General features: G+C 41.0%; 1 protein-coding gene across 5 annotated transcripts in view; it reads left to right on the top strand.

Annotated features, from left to right (window-relative positions):
• Positions 1-23,043, top strand: part of PDE3A (phosphodiesterase 3A) — a 225,222-nt gene that overhangs the window by 161,985 nt on the left and 40,194 nt on the right. For all 5 annotated transcript variants that reach the window (XM_085049179.1, XM_085049180.1, XM_085049181.1 and 2 more), the window contains one exon: positions 21,605-21,865. In XM_085049179.1, the coding sequence (XP_084905305.1) occupies positions 21,605-21,865 (261 nt within the window). The remainder of the gene's footprint in view (positions 1-21,604; positions 21,866-23,043) is intronic.

Genomic DNA, 23,043 nt, shown 5'->3' with positions numbered 1-23,043 from the left:
TGCTCCTGGCCCAACTCTGCCTTTTCCTTCTGCTTCCTCTTGCATGGATACAAAAAGTCTTCTGAACGAGTGAACCAGTTTTAATCCTACCCATAAACTCTTACCAGCACTGCCTCCGTAGCCAGCTGCAGGGTGTTTATCACGGATGAAGCTGTGGGAGCAGAAAGAAAGCTGCCTTTGATTTACCAGTCCCAGATGACGTAGCAAAGATGTCAGGAAAATCATTTAAAGATCTGCTAACTGACCAGAGGTACTGAGTTTTTTTAGCAAACTAGGAGTGGTATGATGTTGTTTTGGCTCTGCTCCTTTTCCCGTGGTGGATGTGTTGTAACCCTTTTTGGAAAGTGTCTGTGTTTTGCATGTCAATGTGCTAATCAAGTTTTAGGTAAATGGAGACACAAAAGACTTAGTCATTGCTGCAGTACTTTTCTTAAAGAGCTCAGTTCCAGCTGCACGAACAAACACTTCACTTGTATATAAACCCCCTTTCTGCAACAGAACCTGTGAAGCACACAATAATTTTCCTTGGGATATTTGTTTGGTTTATTTTTTTTCTGCATTATTTCAGAGGGGGAGAGGTGCCAAAGAGTTTGTGTGCTTGCATGTGTATGAGTCAGTGACTGAATGCATGTTTTATTCATTGCTTCATTTTCAGCCTGGCGATACTGAGGCACCCAGCAGGCATGAGTCAGGTGAATCTGTTCCACTGTCAAAGTACTCTGGTGTTTCATACCAAACCCTTTGTCCCATCTGACTGCACTCCTCTTTGATGTTACTGTGGAGCTCGGTTTTTAGAACATTTAAGCTTTTTTCTGACCCTCCAAGAAACAAAAAATAAAACAAACAAACAAACAAACAAACAAAAAAAAACCAAAAAACCCAGAACCCCAAAACCTGAGTTAGAAAGAAACCAAGACTGAGAAGGAGATAATGCTGAGAGAGGACACACTGTTTTGCAGAGGAGCTGGTATAGAAATGGAAGAGGAAAATTTAAAAAATATGGTATCTCCCTGTCTCATCTTTCTGCCATTTCAGGATTCATCTGTGTGGGTTCTCCTGTGTCACTCTCCAGTCAGACAGCAGTGGAAGTGAGCAGTGTTGTTGTCAGATGTCTTCCACCCCCGTCTTATTCTCTTAGGTTGAATTTAAATATTTTGAAGATTAATACACTTAAGTTCACACACAGATTTTAACAAGAAACCTTAGTTTGTGGGTTTCACTGTAAATCATTAGAATACCAAGTAACTGAGGTTAAATTTTTGAATGATTGTTTATGCCAGCAATTTATAAGAGTGGAGGAAATAAACCTTTCTGAGCAGCTTTCCTAACAGAAACTGTGACTTAAGCCAACAGAAATGTGCAAATACATAGCTTAGTGCCAAAACTGCCTCACATGAATTAGATTTATTATACACCAGACAGAAAGAAATTCAAACGCTCACTTCAGTCCTCATTCTGTGTTGAGATTTGGGGATGTGGGGGGTGTGCAAGCTATGTGAGATAAGCTGCTTGGGAAATTAAAGTTTGGAAACCCCCCCACCACCACCCCACCCATGACATTTTTTCATTTTTTGCTGTCAGGCTCATGTGTTCGCCTGTCATTAGAGTGTGGGTGAACTTCCTGAACCCTGACATTGCAACTCTGCTCAGTGTCACAGCTACAGTATGTCAAGCTCATAACAAAATAAACCTCCTACCGGAAACAATTTCACTTTGAAGTTCACAAACTTGCTCTAGTCTTGGTTTTAAAAGAGCAGTATCATATATCAAATACACTGAAAAGTTGTTTCAAGCTACTTTTCTATGATAAAGCACTATGGTTTGGCCACTGCTGCAAGTGCAGATGTATTCATTGCATTCCAGGCTTTGCCAGCGCTTTATTTTATTTATGACTTGCTCCATTCTTCTTTATTTTTAATAAGTGTGGGTAAAATCTGTCACATTGCTCCATGCTAAAGACCTCAGCACAGTGGTAAATTACATTTTTAAAACTTTTCACAATGATATATGTACCAGATTGGCTGGCACAGCAGAGAATGCAGGGGTTAGCATAAAGGCAGGTTCACAAATGTGAATTAGCTGCTCTTTGTCAGAAATAATTTTCTCCTGAGGAAATTGGAAAGTAAAAGCAGTCATGGCAAAGCTTGGCTACAAGTCCAACGGGTTTCTACATCAGCTGACACTGGATGCACTGACAGAGCTCTCCCTTGCAGTGGCCTCCATTTGGTGAGATGCTTGACTGTTAACACAGTTGTAGTTTGAAGTCTTCACGTGGCTTCTTGGTAGTTCCCCATTTCCCTTGAAATCCTTTCTGTCTTGTCATGGTGATAGTGCAAATGTGGCTAAGCCAGAGTTTAGTTACTTACCTTAATGAGGATCACTACCACCCGTCAGAAGTTCTCTTGAAATAATTACAATTGTGTTCACCTCTGCTTAGGTTCTGAAGGCTGCTTTAAAGGTAGTAAAGGGCCTTAGAATGAGAACCAAATTTGGTCATACCATTATGAAGCAACTCAGTAATGAAGTAAACACCTGCTCAACTTGCTTGATGGAAACATATATGTTTCTAATTTTATACTCTTTTTGGAGAGGGTAAGAGCATACTGTCTTAGTGATCCACAACTTAGCAAGGCTATTATGCCTGTAATATAATCAAATGACCTGTAATTTCTTACCAGTGCTGATCCTAGTAGAGAGGGTTTTGTCTGCAGCCTTTGTAATTTCTGTTCTTCCCAGGATATTAACACTTTTGCACTTTTAGCCTAGTAGAAATATTTCATTAGCTTGTTTCATAATGGCCTATGAAAATGTGAGCATAGCACCTGCATTGTAAATCTTTGGTTGAGCTTCTGACTGTGATTTATACCGTTGCTGTAAAATCTGTGGAACTGATTTTAGAGGATGCTCAGCCTCTGGAGGAAGGCAGCCAGGGCTCCACAGGACCCTGTCACACACCTGATAAGCACACTGCTCTCAGCTTCAGGAGTGGGGTAGAAGGGCACCTTGGAAGTGCTTTAGCCCTCAGTGCATGAGGCTGGGATTTCCATATTTTGCCTTCCCTGGCTGGGTGTGCAGTGGCTGCCCAGATTGTGTCAAGGCCACATTCTTTCCACTGCCAGAGGTGTTTATGGCGCTATCAGCTGGGAATTGGGAAATGGAGCCCTCAGCAAGGGGCTGGCACACAAACAGGGAGAGAGGAGTCATCCCAAGTTGCTTGACCACATACATATCCTTGCGTTTACATTCAGATTTTGATTAACAACTGAATACAGAATTCAGGAGCCTGGAATATTTTTAAAGCCTTTCAGTTTAGCTTAAGTGAAGTTAAGGTCAGTTTAGAGTCCTTCAGTGCAGCCAGTCACCTGCCAGCCTGTTGTGCTGGATTTATTTCAGATTGAAACTTCTCAGCCCAGGCCAGGCGTCCATGGGGCTTGGCTTGCTCAGCTCTAGTCTCCAAACTGAAATATGGAAGGATCTCTAAGAGAAAGGCAGGCAGTGAAGGGGCAAGGAACTTCCCTGCACCCTGAGTATTGACTTCAAGTGGGAAGTCCACAGGTAGTTGTAACAGTAGTTGAATTTTCCCAAATAAACTTTCAGATGTGCCTGACAGGGAAGATACAATGCTGATTAGAGAGAGAGATGAGTTGCTTGGAGAGCAGAACAATGCAACTGGAAAACAGGAAATAGCAATAGGAAATGCTCTCCATACAAGAACAAATATTTGTACAGGAGAATCTGCAAGTGGCACTGCTTTCCTCCCACACTATGAACGGTTGCCAAAGTGATGGGCTCCCTCTGAATAAGTCATTTATTGTATGCGTAGTGGATGTCAGTGTCTGAATAATACCCACAAACCTTGAAAATTAGATTAATTTCACAATCCTGGATTTCTAGCTATCTCTCTAGACATTATGTTAACTAGAAGCTGAAAGTTCATTAGAATGGAGCTTGTAAGGCTTTCCTGGGCATGTCACTAGAACCATTCCTTGTCTTAGCTGAGGAGCTCCAGGGTCTGCAACAGCTCCAGGAGGTGAAACACACACTTGTCATAGAGAATCAGGGAGGATAACTTTCTTTTGAGTGAGTGATTGGAATGGATGGAGAGGCATCTTGCTGATTTTGAAGATAACACAGTCCTCAGGATGACCACTTAGGTGTAGGAGCTGTATTTGTCATGAGTTCATTGAAATATTACCCTGGGACCAGTGAAAGAAGGCATGAAAATATCTTATTTATTACTGAACATAAGCTTTACTGGACAGTGCTCTAAGCAGAACCGCTGAGTGGGACTTACTTGTGAACTTTGAGAATTGTTCATAGTTAAAACAGACATGATGTGATGCAGATCTGAGAGATAGGGGTAGAATTCAGAAAATCTCTCCCTTGTCTGCCAACTTTGTAGCTTTAAGTTTATTCTCCTACAAGTGGAGGCATAATACCTATAAAATTATGGAAGGATGGTTTTGTTGTTTATGCATTTTATGAAGTCGATAAATAAACGTTAAGCAGAAGTGATTAAACCTGAAATGGCAGCAGGGAATAGCTGTATCTCTTCTCCATCCTCTGATTCATTCCTAGGTCAGAATTTACGACTTACTCAATTAAATACACACTTTCCGCATAATTGCCCATGTGCTAGCAGAAAGTAGTCAGTTGTCAGGGATTTTGTTCATTTCTGGGTTGGCTGCCTGAGAACATAAGGATTTGGGAAGAAACTGTGGAATTACCCATAAATTTTCTTAATTGAATTGAGCATAAGCTTTCAAGCTTAAGATGCAAGCAAGGAAAACTTTCCAGTTTCCAGGCAGAGCTGTCTCCTTGCAGTTATTTACACAGTGCTGCTTTGACTTGTTGTTAAAAAATTACACTGAGGCAGAGATTAGGAATTCAAAGAGCAGTTTTGTAAGCAAAAATGCCTCCATTTCATTCAGTAAGAGGAGATGTGGTAAAGGAGGGAGAGAAGGGGGGGAGTGAGCAGGGCACAGCAAAACAACTATTACTTCAGGCAGAGAGACCTTGATCTAGCAGAGCCTTAAGAACGCACTTGGTTCCAACATTTCAGTGAGACAAGGTAGAGCATGTGGCCCTAGATGACAGGTCAGCCTCCTTCCCCCCTCCTTCTCTCCTCATCATCACCCATCTTGTATGGTTCTAATTTTTCTGAGAAGTACTCTTGAGGGGATTGTGCTTCTCTCACAAAGCTACTGTAAAATTTCTAATCCCTTGTTAAAAGCGACTCACAAGCTCCTGTCTTCAGGGTTCAAATGTGCCTCATGGAGGACATGGCCATCCTTTTAAAGTTTATGTTAAAGCAGAGCTTGGCTGCCCTTTTCTGCATTTCAGTGTGAATCATTAACAGAGATCAGAAATAATTGAAGAGATCTTTGATAGCGGGAAAATGTACTTCAATACAGAAAGATGTCTGCTTCTTTTGCGTGCACATGTGTTCATAGTATTACTTTGGCTCATCACGGATAAGGTAACTTACATTACTGACTTAAAATATTGGCATTTTTAATGAAACTTGAGCAAAATTTTCTGTGCCAAATGGCCTGTAATACTTAGGAGCCAATATTGTCTTTTCTATTAAATATAATGTAAAATTAGTACCTGCAGCTTATAATATTATCCCTACAGGATTTGGACATCTTTTGCACATCAGTGTAGGTCATCTATCTCTTGTCATCACAAAACCTTTGTGTGAGATTTTACTTAAACTAGTGCAGAATTTCTTTCACTGTGTTCCCGATCAGCGTGCAAGACACAGTCAGAGTGGACAAATGAATGGTGTATCTTCCATACCCCTCAAAGCAAATTTGTGGGTTTGCTTTTTGCTGCAGGTTTGTGACTTTGCCTGTAGCCTACGCTGAGAGATTCACTCCTCACGCACAAACTTTGGGTAACCTGACAGTGACAAACAGCAGAGAGGATGTAAGCGCCTATTGTCTGATGCTTGGCAGCAGGTGCCAGGGAGCCTAGGGCTGCTGGAATAGAGGATGGAATAGAGGCAGGGGCTGTGTTTGCCTGCTCTGCTGGTGCAGAATTCCATGCTCGGGGCTGCCGGTGCTGCTGCAGCATTTCAGCAACACCAGCCTGGAGTGCACACACACCACGCAGCTCTGCGTTCCTCCCTCTCCCGCCCAAGGCTTTTGCTTTTTTGGGGGAGGTGGTGGTTGTTTTTCTGTGCCTGCTGACGTCAACAAAATTGCCAGATGGCATTTCAATGCTTTGCAAAGAGACAGGAGCCTTTTATTACCGGGGTCACGTGGATCCCATTCATTTGCATTCCCAGAAGTGGTCTAAAGCTTTTGCTTACTGTATAGGCAAAGAGTGCTCTGCACCTTCCAGGGACCCAGAGGGCCTTCTGTGGGATATTGTTGCCTTGTGAATCCTTTAAGGGATGCAGACATGAAGGGTTTACTTCACTTCCATTTGGCTAATGTTGAAATATTGAAAATCTCTAGACGGTTGTGCTTTGCAGAGGTTTGTGGGTTTCTTTTTAAGTGACAAATGAATACTTTTGTGAATTTAGGGTAATAAACCTTACAGTTTAGCTCTAGGAGTGTTACTTACAGTTTCTCAGGTCCAGGTGACTCAGTAGCTTGTGGAACAAACATGCAGGTCCAACACTGATAAATATTAGCAGATAAGAGCAGCTGTCAGGTTTTAGATTTTGAAGCTTTCAGGCTCTATCACTAGAGCTGGACTGTGACATGATCAATGCATTGAAATGGAACAGAGTCCCTTTATACCCCTGAACAGATGACTGGGAGCTCAGTACCAGATGCACAAGATTAAACCAATTTACTTTGCTGTGCCTGAGCCATCTCCACAGCAGCTGGGCAGGGGACATGGCAGTGTTTGAAGGCCAGAGCAACCTCTTACTGACGCAGTAACTCTGAAACCAGCCCTTGTCTGGCAGCTAACCCAGAGGAGAGGGAGCTTGTAATTAGATTTTCAGAGGATCTTGGAGAAGTGAACCTGGAAGAACCTGCCAGGCTCACAGAGGAACATGTGAATGTTGGAGAAGGAAAAGTCAAACTTAACTTTGGGGACCATGAAGACTTCTGCTTCTTGCAGGTTATGAAATTGGTCTTTGGAGTAGTTTCTCAGGTTAAAGGGAGGAGAAATGTATTTCCATCTGAAAATGAAAGGTGGAAGCACTTTTTATTTTTCCTTTATGCAAGTGAAAAGTGCCATGATTGGAGCACATGGGCTCTGTGGTGATGCAGCAAGGAGGCTAAGTAATCTGGGTTTGACATCTACATCACAATTTGAAACTAAAACTCCCCTAAACCTATCTGAGATTACCATAGGCTGCAGAATGTGCTCACAAAGCAGGTTTTAATACATTACTATTTTATTTTCTATCAGTTTCAGCTTTCAGATGTGCCCCTGTGGTGCCTCCTCACTCAGAATACGCTGCAGTGACAAAGATGTGTAAAAGTTCCCAAGGGCCATAGATCTGAACAAAAAAAATGGGGCAACACAACCCTATGATCTTTCCAAGTGTGAATATTTTATTGCTTAACAAAGTGCTATTGAAAGGCACTTTGAAACGCAGCATTGCAATCTCCCCTTTCCTGCTTGATAAGCCATGTGTTAATATTGCTTACCCTTGTCTTACCAATTTCCCAGCTGTATGACATGCACTAAATTCTGGTAATTTATCATGGTATATGATGTGTGTGTCAAGCATTGCTGCAATTCACATGGTGTTAAGTGGTTACAGAAGAACACACAAATAAATATAGTGAATTATTGGACTCTTTAAATTTTGTCCCGTTGTATTCTTGACTAGGAAGAGGTGAAATAACTTTAAGCAGGCTCAGAGCAGACTGAGCGATGTTGTGGAGTACAAAGGGTAATAACCAACTTGACCTTGCTTTCATAACTCCATTCTTCAAGTGGGGGAAGAAAACTTGAGTTTCTTTAGGGCTGACATCTCAGGGAAAGTTACTGCTCATGCTGTGCTCCAATACCTAATTTAATTTCACAGGGGAGTAGCGATCGGCATTCACATCGTGATTCACAGATCATGGAGCAGGAAACAGTCTGTCAACTTCTACGGAGCTAGAAGGGGGGAGAGTTGCTTGGAGAAAAACAAAAATCTGTTTTGTGAGGGAATTCAGCTCATGAGCACAGCAGGAAGACTTCAGTTCTGCTGTGACTCCTGGTGAAGTTAGAGGAGTCACTCTGCAAGATTAATCTGCTCCTCCATTTATCTATTTGTAAGGTCTTGAGTGCAGATGAGTCCTGTGGTGGATTAAACACAAAGCACACAAGCAAAAAAGAAATACCACTCTTTCTCATCTAGAATCAGAGGTTTTTGAGACTTCAGTTCGAATGTGCCCCTTCCACCCCAAATTAGCTGTATTCCACAGTCTGACATCAGCTCGTACCCAACTGCAGACATGCAAATGTGAATACTTTGCGTCTTTTTGCAAATTGCATCAACAGAGAAAAAACATGCTCACACTAGCATGTATGTGTAAACATTGCTTTTGTGTGTATGTGTGGTGATGCTTCATTATTAGCATTTTAATGTGCTTTCATTTTTTCTCTTCCATTATTATTTGTATGTGGATACTCTCAACAGCTCTTTTTTTTTTTTTTTAGGAAAAAATGTGCAATAAACTTCAACCAAATTTAGAGAATACTTTCATGCTAAAGCACGGCACAATTCCAGGCAGAGTTTAACATCTTCAACAGCTCTGGTAGCAGACAAATATACAACATGGGGAGAAGAGAGAGGCATGTGTATGTTAACCTTATGTGTTTGACTTACTTCTCTGAAAGGAATTCTGCTTTCTTAATACAGTTGTCAAGCACTGCATGTATTGCTGGGGAGTTTTGTGTTCCCAGAGAATCTTCTGTAATCCTTCTGCTATGGAATATTTTAGTATGAGAGTCAGTTCAAAATGTTATGAGGTTCCCTCCACCTCCCTCATATGCAGTAATTTCTTTGCTGTTTGTACAAGATTTGCAAGATCATTGGCAAGAATGTGAGCAGTGAGAGATTACTGGGCTAGTATATGAAAAACATGGATTAAGATCTTTTCTCTCCCAAATCAATGATAGCATTTCATGGGCACAGCAGAACTACAGTCTTGGTTTGAAGGAAGAGTGGTGCCACCTGGTGATGCCTGGGAAAGGCTTTTCTGCACCTAAAGCTGCAGGATCACAATGGCCTGTGTGTAAAGTTCTGCCAGTTGTGTCATGGCTGTTACCTTCCACCCTCTCTGCAGGCACTGACTCACTTGGGGTGCTCACCTGGCACTAGGTACCCCAGGGGGTGTGCTGGTTTATGGAAGTATTTGTGCTCTAGCCTAGCTCAGACTAGTTCTTCTGTAATTTTCTCACTCCCATCGCCTTTTCCCAGTCTGATTTTCACTTCTGCAGCTGGATGTCCTTGTAGCTGTGCTTCCTGACCCTATCTCCTGCCCTCTCCCCTTCTGCTGTGCCACTGACCCCGTGAGACACTGGTGGGGAGGCAGTAACCCTTAGAGAGAGGAGTGACATTTTGGGCTCCCTTGGTAAATCCCCCTGGGAACTCCCAGTCTGCCTGGCTTGGTTTCTAAGCGAGGCTGTGGCTCGATTCCAGCACAAGACCTGCTCTCTGCTCTCCTCCCTCGTTATGTTCTCGTCAGTATTGAAGGGCTGGCGTGCAGATCATCGCCAGTGCTGCTGCTGCCCGAGGGGAAACTGAGTTCAGCCTGCTGCTCTGGAGCCATGTGGGGTTTTCCATGGCTGTCAGCTTGGTGCAGGGAGAAAAGGTTGTGTTATGTTAAAGGTGGATTCGTACATCGTTTATACAGAGCTAAATTAACATCATTTTACAAGCAGAAATAGTTACTGTGTGTGCTTAGAAGTCTGCCAATAGACAGGTTTTATTTTTAAAAAATTATTCTGTGCATTTGGTGAAATGTCCTTTAGCTAGTTTGCATTTAGGCAGGTCACATAATCAAGCCCTTAAAGCAGAGTAAAACCCCCTAAATGTATGTATTATGTAGGGTCAGAACGTGGTTTTATCTTTTTTGACTGGTTACGAAGTACACCCAAACCCACACAAATCAGGTTTCAGAGTTAAATGTGAAGTACTATTTTTAACTTGACCATTTGTTTTTAGCTGTCACAGGCTTACATGGTTGTCTTTATATACAAAAGATTGAATAGTCTTTAGAGACAGCTTTTGATTTGCATTTTCCTCTGTGTTTAAAAAAAAAAAGGCCAACTAAATGTTAATTCCTTTCTTTCCAATTAATTCCCCTTCCCCTATTTAACTGAGCTATTAACATGTGTGAAGTATATTACTGTGGCTCTGTATAGAATTAGATAATTATATAGTTAGTTGTGACCTAAAGGCATATTTGTACCATGACAGAAAAATGCCATCCTAATTGAAGGCATCTTTCCTAATAAGCAGAACAAAGTGGGACCTTATCACATTGCCTTCTTGTGCCACCTTGATTTTATCGACAGGAAATCAAACATGTTTCTTTGATCTGTCAGTGAAGAATAAAAGAGCAAGTGGATGAAAGTGTTACACATATTTAATTTGGTTGGGCATTTCATTTTGCTGTAGTGTCATACAGAATGTTTCAACTTTACTTTCTACAGCAGTTACAGCTTGCATTAAAAGAGGAAAAGGATACAAATAAATTTTTACTTAGATGAAGGACAGTCTTCACATTCCTGGCAAAATGCCAACCTGTTGCTCAGAGTGAGCATCATTGACATGCATTTTCTGCTCTGTGTTAGCTAGGAATGACAGTAATTAAAAGAACAAATCATTTAAGTGAAGTGATTCCTCTTTCTAGAGAAGGTTGTTTCCTAGCGTTGTTGCCAAAGTCTCTCAAATGCATTAGGAGAAGAAGGAGGGTGTACAGAGAGAAACGATCAGCAATTTCTGTGTTTATTTATTTTACTTTAATGGAATAAATAGGGTATCTGGGGCCACTTGTAGCAGTCAGGAAGACAATAGAGAATTAGGAAGACAGAATCCATATGGCTCATCAGCTGATCAGTCAGAGCACCGTATGGCAAACAATTTAGCTTGTGGTCTGTTTCAATTTGTTAACAAGTATGTTTACATAAAGCATTGTGATGAGAGATGTGTGTGACTGTTCACCAAGGTCAGTGGTATGAAGTCAAGCATTTTCTTGTGATTAAACTGGTCTTTTATCTTTGTTGTTCTGAGCTTAACCTCTCAAAGTTAAACTGACTTGAGGGAGAAACCTCTTGCTTCAGTACCCTGCCCCAGGTCACCAGTGTTAACAAACCCAAATATTGAAGTCATCTCTAGGGTCTAATCCTTCACGGATCCCATGTAATTCACAGTGAGCCTCTGACCACAAGAGACACACTAAGCACACTAAGCTTCCACAGAAGTCTAATGCTGAAGACAATGCAAGTGTGGCCACCAGGCTGTTCTTCATGAAGAGAAGCCATAACCTTTTTGAAAAAAAAAAAACAAAACCCAAAACAAAACAAAACAAAAAAACCCCAAACAAGCAAAACAAACAAAAAACCAAACAAAAAAAACCCTGAGGAATTTCATTTCATCATTTTCAAAGTAAAGATTTAAGTTTTGAGAAGTTGACATGATTTCTTGTTCCTTTTTTTTTAATAAAACTGCTCTAAAATTGCTGAAGCAAAGCCAAAATAAGCCCTTTCCATTGCCAGAAATTCCAAAACCAATAATTTTTCTGTCAGTACAAAATATTTTTTGTGCTTGTCTGAAGTTGTCAATGCACTGCAAATCCTTGAGCTGCTTGGTTTGAGCTGCTGTTTCTTGTTTATGAGAACAGCACACTGTTCTCTGTGTAAGAGAGCTCTGTGGCAGAATCATGGGATTATAAGTCTCATCAGCAAATAGCTCAGTACTGTGTGCACCAATTAATAGGATTAGTTCTGAGCTAAAATATCAAGGCTCTGTATTGATGTCTCTTCCAAAATCTTTGATTTTTGATTATACTTTTTGATGAGATTTGTATGTTGATACTTTTTTTCCATACCTCCTTTTAAGAATTCAATTAAGACTTTTAACCTGTCTACCACGACCTATTCAGCCTACCTACTCATTAGTGGTAAGTGCTTCTATTGCACTTACTGGTGCATCATCACTTATTTCTTACTGGAGTAGATTCAGATGAACCACTGAAGTTCAGCTTCACAAGGATATTTAACATTAAAAAAATACAAACATGTGTAACCCACAGTTGATTTTTTTATCTTAATATCCACATCCAAGCAGAAAACATAACTCACTGTAGAGACAGAAATCATTGTCTAGTGTGGTTGCCAGCATAAGCACCAGTGCTTCATGATCTGTGTCTGTTTTTTTGGTCTCTATGGTTCTGTTGCCTTTTGTAAATGAGAAGCTGGTGCTGTTATATTTAGATGTGAATTTCAATCCAGGCTTTCCAAAAACACAGAAGTGTTTGGCCCTCATAAAAAAGTGCAGACCCTGAGCCAGACAGTCAGTGTTCAGTATGGTGAGATATTCGTGATGTAGAAGTACAGACTGGATCCATCTCTAATTAGAATTGAGGAGCAGCCGGGGTGTCATAAATAGGAATATTACATGCATTTTACTTTTTTTCTTTTTCTAAAATGCAAGTCAAACACTGCTCACAACCTAAAAGACACAAGTTGAAAGACTTTCCTTAGATTAAAACTGTGTACAAAACAAATCTGTCACCAGCTACAGGGAAGAAATTAGAGATTGCTGAGATGACTTAGAAAATCCTAGAGCATTTAGTATCCAGAGATTAAAGGCCAGAACAGCAGTGGCTGCAAATGGCCATCTGATGCAGGCATTGACCTGTTGTGATCAGCTGTGTAACCTGGATCTCAGCAGGTAATATATATTTTTTTTCCTTTGTGACAGCAAAGGCAAAATAGGCCCATAGTATAAACTAACCCAGTGTGTCTTTAAGTTGGTCCTTGCTGGTCAAGGATGAAGTAGGTTGAAATCAGTCCTCAGGGCTTGCTGGTCTGTCAGTTTATATCTGTGCTAAGTGAAAAAAATAATTTTAATATCACAGAAGACATGTAGAGGGTAGTGGTTTATTTTTCTTGTATTACTGTTTTCTTGTATAACTGTTCATTTTCTTGAATTACTGTTTCTCTCTATTCTGATCTTCATTGAAGAGTCTGCCTACAAATAATCTAGGAGAGGTGGGGGATTTTCACATCTAGTACATGCTTAGTGTGTCTTTTGCAGGACGTGGCTTTAGAGGTTAGTAGCTTGTACTTTAGAGAAATAATAGCTCTGCAGCAACTATGGTGAAGGATTTGGGGGCTGCAAGTCCCTAGGGCTACAGTTGTTTTTCTTGAATGAGTCATAATATAAGAATCCAAAGCCAAGTGTTACAGAAAAATGATTAATTCTTTTCACAGAGGAGTTCATTAGTGACATAAAGTCATGAGAAAGAGGAGGAGGCATCTGTAGGACTCAATGGCTGTTAACTGGCATTAGTGTGAGTGCTTAAAATCAGGAGAACTGAAATAACGCAAACCACGAGGTCTGATGGAGAAGAAAGAAAGTTAAAATTTGACCAATTTGGTTGCAGTGAGGCTCTTGCTGGAGTCTGATGTGCAGAGGATTTATCCTTTTCAAAAGGTGCAGAATATCTCTGCCTGCCTTTGGCTTCAGGGAAAGCACGTTCTTAAAAATGGACAACTAAATATCATCAGTGTTTTTGGTTGCTGGAGAGTTGCATGGGATCTTTCTGCTGTGTTGCTAAGGCATATGGAAAACATGGCCCAGGATATATGTCTGGCTCCCACTGCCATTTCCAAATCCCTGTCATAATTCCAGTGAGAACAGACTGAACATTACAGGCTCTTTATCTACAGCTTCACTGATGATTATTTTCTAGCTTCAAATTTTTCCTTATTCTGGTTTTCAACACTCCTTCTTAAAACCTTACCAAGCTTTCTTTTTTTTTTTTTTCAGTTTATTCTTCTATGGCAACTCCTTTTTAATAATTCAAAATACATTTGACACCCTGTGTATGAGCTCTTCCCATCCCAATCCTTTGTTTTCATTTCGAGGCTGCATTTATTTGTGTCACCTTTTCAATGATATTTGGTAATGCTCTTCTTAGTGCTGTTAAACAGTTCTTAGTGAAGGACTGAGGTGGATGCAAATCTTTAGCTGGGGTTATTTTCATACATATTTCTGCAGTTTGCTGCTAATTGTGATTCTTCTTGTCACATCTCAAGTTGTGTCCCAAAAGAGCCTGAAATACTTTGACAGGGAGAAAATATGGCAATATGTGGCTCCTTTGGCTTTGCTGTGGTGTAACTGAGACTGTCAAGTTGAAAATGTGGGAGGATTAGTTAGTACGCAGAAGGCAGAATGGTGATTATTGCTTTCAGTGGATCTTTTTTTAACTCATGCTGTGTATTTGGCTGCTCTGTTTTAGCTCACCGTAGAATTAAAATAGCTTTCCATGCTAAGCAGGCAGCTGGGATGCTGGAGCTGTAAACTCAAACGGGTAAGATCATCAGGTATTAATAGATGGCTTATCCTGCACTGTGTGTGCACCCAGCTTCCCACTCCTGCTGGGCCCCAGCTTGTGGTGCTGCAGTTCAAGTTGAGGCTAAAGACACTTGTCACTGTTTTCTTCATAGGAACACCAACTACCAGCTTCGAGCTACCAATTTGTGACCATCTGATGTACAAATTGGAGAACAATAATGTGAGACAATTGAGGACAGCCTCTGAAGTACAGAATTGTTTTCCTCAGTCTGTGTTATTCAAAGCAGATTTCAGCCCCATTTAGAATTAGAATTTAATTTTTCCCATCTGCAGTGCTATAATGAAAAGCAATAATTTTTAAAGTTCCTAGTTTTGTTGGAGAGGTGTCTACTTTTTAAATAATCAGCTCTGACTGTGACTGACTCTGTGATCTGCTCTACATCTTCAAGCAGTCCTTTAGGCTGGATAGTCGTGATAGTTTAATGTTTTTAGGCAGGGAAATAGCACGGAAAGTCCCTTGGAATTGGGTGACTGAGTCCCCAAGGCTCTGCTGAGAACATCAGCCATCAGCGTCAGAGTTTCCACAAGGTTTGCAAGCTGTGACCAGCGGCTCTTAGCCAGGAAGTTCAGCCTGTGCTCTCGCCTCCTTCCAGGAGCTGCTTTCCCTGGATCCTCCTCATGGCATGCCTTATGCAGAAGGTCATCCCCACTGTCTGAGCGTCTTCACTTGAGCTGGGATTTCCCAAGGAGCCCAGGGCAGAGCACGTGGCTGGCTGCTTGCAGCTTGCCCCTGCCATTCTGTGCCACCCCGTGCTCTCTGGGGAAAACCCTCTGCCCCTTTTCCCTGTGACTTCCAGGGTTTCCCAGCTTTGCTCTACTGGGGCAGGAGGAAATGTGGAATATTAAGCACTACTTTATGTCAGTACCAGTGGAGTTAGTTCATTTGAGGTCCCTTCTGTCAGATATAAATGACGGGGATTTAATTACATTGTGTCAAGTACTTGCATCCACAGGGATTCAGACTTTCCTAGTCTGTAGGTTTTGAATCTTAACAAATTAAATCCTCCCACTCCTCGAGATTATTTCTGCATCTATCTTTTTACTGTTGCTTTGTTACTAGTAACCACAAGGATATTTTCTTTTGGTGCATATAACAAATCAGAAAAAGCCTGCTAGGTGATCTGAAAGCAAGAACTGAGAGTCTGCCTTGAAAGTTACAGAGGCACCAAAACTGCACAGAACTCAAATGTGTTCTGTTTCTTCTTTGCCCCTCAGAATGATGCACCCAGTGCACAAGGACATGCGTGTGGTGTGTGAGGTGAACAGGTTTTGACAACCCACAGAGGTCATGCAGGGCTGGCTTTGGTTTCATTTTTCCCAGGGACTTCACAACCAAATTTGGACATATCAAGACAGGGAAAGCTAAAGGCCTTACTGCACCTTCAGTGCCTGCTGCAGATTAAGTGGTATCAGTTTACTAAGAATTTTTAGCGTGGATGAAAGACTCCAACAGACTTCTTGTAAATGTCTGAGCAATTTTTCTCAAACACTGAAATAATTCACCCCAGACAAATACCTGGCAGTATATGTTTCAGTCTGAACTCTTTGGCTGACAAAGCTGTCACGAACTGAAAGGTCCTGTAATGGAAGAAAGTTAGTCAGCTGAAGCTGTGAGCTTTGTGACTGGTGTCACCTAAGGTAGAGGTGCAGGATGTGGGGATGGCAGCTGCCTCCCCAGACAAAGTATGCTAGAGACAGTGATACATTCCCCAGGTTTTATAAGAAGGGGGAAAAAAATCATTTCCTTCTCAAAGCAGTGCCTCTTTGTTAAAGAATGGTGGTGTTGTCATCCTGGTTTTCTAAAGGACGTAGTTGTACGTGGTCATGCTCCTCTGTGACAGTTTCAAACAAATTTGGCAGATGGGAGGAAGTTTCAGAGATGATTATCTTCCTAGAAATTTTATGTTAGCCAATGGTGGGGTACCAGAGGAAGGTCCAAATCAGTGGTCTTGCTTGGCGGTAGAAGACTGTTATTTTAATACAGGGTGAGGTAACAGAGCCAGCCGTGTAGGAGGCTGCTCAGCAGCAGGCACAAACAGCCCCAGGCAGGGCTGCCTCCTGCTCACTGTGTGGCCTCAGGTCTGCTGCTGAGGAAAGAGCTCATTGCAAGACAGTGAGGGGACAAAAGGTGTAGCTCCTCAGTGAGACCCATTTCATTAGATCCTGTGTTTGCAGAGCTACCTTGAAAGATGCCCTCTGGCTGCTCTGTGACCCTTGGCCTCTGGCATCTTTCTGGCTCGTGCTACAGACACACTTCATGTGGCAGTCGTGACATTTTCTGCTCTGCAGATCAGGGTGCAATGTAATTGTTATCAGGAAGGTCTGCTTTGCTGTAGTGGTGCCAGCCCAAGCATCTTAGAACCAGGATTAAAACTGAAATCGTTATGGCTCAAGCAAAATTTACAGTTTCCTTCACGGTGGGCTCATCTTTTGTGCTTCAGTGCCTGGTTTATGGTTCTGTGGCTCTGGGTGCTTTGAGGACTCAATAGCAAAGTCAGTGACTACATAGGTGCCGCGGAAAGGTTCTCTTTGATCAATGTGATGAGACAACAGGAAGATGCTATTTTCAGCCCTACCAAAGAGCATGCCTTATGGAGGCTGTGCCTGGTTCACCTCCAGAGAGCAGTGGCAGTGCTGCGCTTCATTAAGCTGGAGAAAAGATCCTCATAAACATCTTGTTTGCTCACAAGAGAAGAGAAAATCTGAAATCTTGTGTTATAATAAAATAAAAGAGAAATAAAAATAAAAGTATTCTGGTTCTGGAGCTTTAAATAAAGAAAAGCAAAATGTGAAAGAATTGCATGCATGCTTTTTTTCCTTAGTCATTCAGTGGAAGGTGGAGTAGTTAAGTCTGTGGCGCCTTTAAAATGATTCATTATTTCCATAGAAGCCAATTGATGTTTATCCTTCAAATTGCTCTGTGGACATTAAAATAATGGAGAATTATATTTGCTTTTAATTTTGTTTCCAGACAGCTTGGCCTGAACAGTTATGATGTGACTTGGAAACCATATCAAATTGTGATTTATAGTTGCTCGTAATTGTGTGAAGATTGAAGATATGCTGGATGGTGCTTTTCTTTTCTTTTCTTTTCTTTTCTTTTCTTTTCTTTTCTTTTCTTTTCTTTTCTTTTCTTTTCTTTTCTTTTCTTTTCTTTTTTTTCTTTCTTTTATTTTTTCCTCCTTGCTTCCCCCATTCTTTTGCTTGCAGACTGTTCTTGAGTGTAACATGGTGAAAGGCCAACATCTCTGCCTTCAGTGCTGTTCCTTGTACAAGCCACAGCAAATGAAGGTTTTATTTTTCCCTAACATGAAGCAGTGTGAAATGAATTGTGGTTTGTAGTTGATAATTGGTTTGGAGTTTTTTTCCTTGCTTAAGTTTTGGCTGGTTTTGTGTTGTCATGCTAATCGTCCTTTTTGTAGATTGGAGAGAGAAGTAAATTTTAATTAAGCTGGATGAGAATCACGTGCAAAACATGAATGGGGAGGGGGAAGACTTCGCTTTGTGTAAGGCATCTGTTAAGTGTATGGATGTCCACAGATGAGCAACAGGAACAGTTCATAACCTAAATTTATCTATCACGACTTATGGGTAAAGGAATTTGTTATTCCTATTTCCCTAAACTCATTCTTCCTGCACAGTTTTATCTGCTTTTTCCTCCTAGTGAGTGAAAAGCTATTCTTAAGAGTTTTGTGCATAATATAATTTAACAGCAGAAAACAAATGGGATTTTGTGAACTGTAATAGAAAAGACCAATGAAGGGTATGCAAATTTTGCAAGTTTTTCTAGTCATGTTGCAGAATCTAAACCTAAAAATTCTAAATGGTTATTAAAATTTTCCAGAATAGTGTTTTCATATTGATTATCAGAGTGTTCCTTATGGATGTTTCCTGCCCTGACAAAAATCGTCTGTGTGATCCTGGGACATGCTACTTTTGTAGTTTGGTCCTGCACATGCAGCAGTATGTTTTGGGTTTGGGTTTTTTTTTTTTTTTTTTTAATGTCTGTACATAAGAAGAAGCCTCAAAACATGCAGCAAGTACATTTGGGCCCGGTTAGGAATTCCAGGTGGCACCATGGCACCAGCTTTTTTTCAGCATTGTAAGGAAATAATTTTTCTTCTTATCTTAGTTAAACGTGAGCCTGTTTAGTTTTGCTTTTATTCCCAGCCTGTTTGCTTTCTCATTCTCATGCCCTAGAGCATTTCAGTTTTAGTCACTGCATGACATTGCTGAAAGCAGGGCTGGAATGAAGTCACAAAGTGAACAGCAAGCTAGTCTTATCCAAAATTCATGGGAGGGGGCTGCATTCACAATTATTGGCATAGATGCGTAAATGAACACTGACCATTGCTAAATTAAATTCACCTTAGCTTAGCTCTTCGTTGTTTTGTTCTGTTTTATCAAATTAAGTGTTTGTTAGTGTTGATTGCAAACGTTGTTCATGCTGCTATTCCCAAGTATCCGGCCTTGGAGCTTCAGTGAGTAAAGTGGTTTGGAAGGAATTCAAATCAGTTCATGCAGAGGCTATGCACGTTAGTAGAAAACAACTTACAAAGTCAGAGCCTGGATTTTGTATGCACTTTTACCCTGAGAAAAGATTCTGGGCATATATATCTGTGTGCATGTGTGTGTATGTGCATATATACAATATGTATGTGTTTATGCAATTACATTAATCTAAAATTTTCACCAATTTGCTCTCTTGCTTTCACATCATCATATGTGATTTACACTAAATTCCAGGTTTCCTTGCCCTTTAGGGAAACACATTGTCATTTACTTCCTGAACAATGGTCTGCAAAACATATGCAGTTCTCTACTGTTTTGTAGTAGAGAATCTGAGAAGTAAAATGTTCTCATGGATTCAATTTGTAATATTTTTAGAAAATAATAATTTAAATAGCTGTAACTTTACCTAGTCAGTGTTGCCTGATAGTGCTCTAAATTCACCCTGAGACAGATGAAACATTCATATTTCTTGACTCACATAACTCATCACAGCCTGGTATTTGACTGGGACAAACCTGCTGGGTCTCAGAGTTAAGGCAGGGGTCACCAAGCCACAGGACAGCACGGGGAGCTGGAGGCCCTGTGGCAGAAATCCATCCTTGAGAAGAGAAGGTTTCTCTCTCCTCCCACTTGGTACTAATCATGGAGAACAATGCTGGCTGCTTTGCAAAATATTAGTACTGCTGTGCAGAATCTCTGCTTATAGCCTGCTGAGTCAGACTTGTTTACTTCGTGGAATTATTAATCTCTGTCTCTGATTGGTGGTCAACAACTCCAGGCTCCAGGCTTAATAGAATTTCAAACTGTAGATTACGCAGTTTTGCTGAAAATGATGAGACTTCTACTGCACGTTGAGTGATGTATTCTCCTCACTCCCCTTTGGTCTGTTTGTCATGGCTGAGATTAAGATAGATAATTAATTACTCCCATCCCAAACCTTGTCCTTTAATTTAAGGATTTTCTTTAGCATCTGCCAGAATCTTCTGCATACACTCCTGAGATGTTAAGCAATGAAAGAGCCATTAAATTAGCTTCAGACTTTAATTTTTTTCATAGCAGTTCAGTAGATCAAATGGTTTCCAGTTGATGTTATTTCATAGCATGGCAAAGAGATGTGGGAAGAGGCTGATTTTCTGGTTGCAGGAGAGGATAGTGAGTGAGGAAGCCGATCCTCTGGTCCTGCAGCTTCCCTCTGTCTTAGCAAGAAGTAGGACACAAGGAAGGGATCAGTGGAGTGAAACATCTATTTGCCAAAGGGTGTGATGTCCACGTTATGCAACTGGGAAGATAGAGGGAAGAGGTTTAGCTATGCTCAATGTATCACTTTCCTCAGAAATACTTTTTTATTGCCTGTAAAGCCTTTTCTGAGAACAAAGCAGTGTCAAGTTGTGTTACTCTGTTCTTTGTGTTTTGAGGTCTATAAACACTGTCACTGATGACTCATTCCTGGCTGGGGCTTTAATCACTCTCCTTCTAAGTCTGACCAGGTCTTCACTCTCTTTGCTTGCCACTCTGAGTAACTCATATGCTCTTTTCGCAGACAGAACTTCCCCATTTAGCAAACTGTGTATTTTAGCTTTTTCTAAGAAATACATGAAAGCAAATTAGTACAAAATCACCTGCAACAGTCTCTCTGGGAAACTGCACGTACACCTACTAAGTCCCAAAGAGTAGCAGCAGGATTGAGCTTACGTGTCAGGGACACAGCAAAGGGAAAATGGTCTCTCTTGGAGTGCCTTGAGTTAGCAATTCCATGCAGAATTTATGGTGGGTTTTAGTGCACCAGCTAGGGAGGCTGAAATGTCACTTCTGCCTTGAAATTCCACATGCCTCCTGCCTTTTTAGGTGTTCTACTTCTGTGTTTGTCCAAGTCTCACTGCTCTTTATTAGACTTTAAAGATCCTAAGTCCTTTGCAATTGTATTATGTAGGTATCAATTCACAGACTTTACAGCTTTAAGGTTTAAAAATTCCCCTATTTATTCCATTTCAGTTTTGGTATATCTGCCCAATATGCAATTGCTTAGAGAAAAATGTTGCTGCTACCATACCAGAATACTACAGTTTAGTTGCATAGAGATATTTTAAAAATCCCAGTATATGCTTGGGATTCTTTTCATTCATCCAGGCATAAGCACTGAACATTAGCTGTTCTAGATCTCTCTGTAGTTAGTATGCAGGCATCTCTCAAGAGAGACTCCTCCCATCCTAAGCCATGTCTCCAAAATTGTTTGTGCAAATGGGCCCTGGCTATTGACCGTGTCTCCATGGGGAGCCTGAACAATTCATTCAGATGGCTTAAGTCAGCTGCAGATAGTGAAAGCTGTAAAATCAGATATGATGGAATCCCAAAGTCTTTGCAGACTGTTGATCAATCTATCCAGCATTGTTCCCTGTATTTAAAGAATTACTTCATGTTACTATTTTTCCTCCTGCAACTGCTTTAGCAGAAGCTGTGAAGAGAGCTCATGGCAGCTTTAGGTAGTGCTCAGCAGGTTGTTCACCTCTGTTGTGTTACATGGATTATTTCCCTCCTCTTTAGTCGTCTGGTACCAGTATCACCGTGGATATTGCTGTCATGGGAGAGGCACACGGGCTCATCACAGACCTTCTGGCTGATCCTTCGCTGCCCCCCAACGTGTGCACATCGCTGAGAACAGTCAGCAACCTGCTCAACACACAGCTAACCTTCCAGGCCATCCACAAGCCGAGGGTGAATCCCTTGGTGTCCTTCAGTGAGAACTACACCTGCTCTGACTCGGAGGAATGTCCGGAGAAAGGAGAGAAACTAGCTATTCCCAAGGTGAGTACTGGAGCCTGGCTCTCCCTAAAGGGACATCACTGGGCTACCAGGAGATGTCATTGGGCTTTTTGTATGAATTGCCATCTGTTCTTCCTTCCCTTAACCAGAAGGCTGAAACCTACAGAAATCGGTGGGAAAGTCTCTATTAATGACCTTCAGGAGCTTTGGATCAAGTCTAAACTATTGTGTGCCCCACAAAGAAACAAAAATATCATCACAGTCATTAGTCTGACAAATACTGTGAGCTCATGGAAGTTGTCTGGAGAAGAAAAAGAAGACAGAACCACAGATACAAATAGATATATAGATATAGATAGACAGAGATATAGATATAGATTATATAGATACAGATGTAGGTAGAGATAGCTATAGCTATAGATAGATATAGATATAGATAGCTATACATAGATATAGGTATAGGTATAGATATAGATAATTCTACCTTGAAAAATGGCTTTATGAATGCTCAGGGATCAGACAGGAAATTACCAGTGTTAACCACCCACATTTAGCAAGTGAACAGTCAGAAAGCACACATCAGATTTATAGTTTGAGTTATAGGTTTGTTGCTAATTAGCTGTCCCACAAGGCTTACATTTCACTTCTGAGACTAAACCAAAATGCTTTTGTACTGCAGCCTCCCTTGTAAAATTAAATGTAGGCAGAGTACATTGCACAGGTGAATGCTTTTATGTTTTTACAGTTTAAATGGCACAGCCAGCATTCATTCCGGCATTTCCAGGCATCTGAATTGCAATGCTTGTGATTTTTTTTTATTACAGTTTAGTGCGATTATAATTACCACCCTACTTGCCTATGTAACAGCTGTATGTATGAAATGGATGTTGACAGGTTTTTAAGCACATTTTCCAGTTTATTTTAGTGCCCATGTCTATAATGACTGTACTCTAGGCTCCAAGGGGAAGAGGTAAGTGGAAGAGCACTGCTATCACATGAGCAAACGCAGGGAACAGATACCAGTTAGCTGTTGCATAATACCTTATGAGGAGAAGAGAAATGAAGGATGAAGAAATCAGTTAATGCTACAGAGAACTAATTTGACTGAAGAATTCACTGACCTAAATGTATTATGGTTCATAAAACAAATAGTTTGCAAGTCTTTATTTAAGTGTCTAAAAGCAGATTTAGGATCCTCACCTTAAGCGTCTGACACTGAG

Source organism: Lichenostomus cassidix, chromosome 1Aa (genome assembly GCF_008360975.1).
Source record: "Lichenostomus cassidix isolate B80296 chromosome 1Aa, HeHo_3.0, whole genome shotgun sequence".
Lineage (NCBI taxonomy): Eukaryota > Metazoa > Chordata > Aves > Passeriformes > Meliphagidae > Lichenostomus > Lichenostomus cassidix.
The sequence above is the reverse complement of the archived record's forward strand: the minus strand, read 5'-3'. Positions and strand labels throughout refer to the sequence as shown.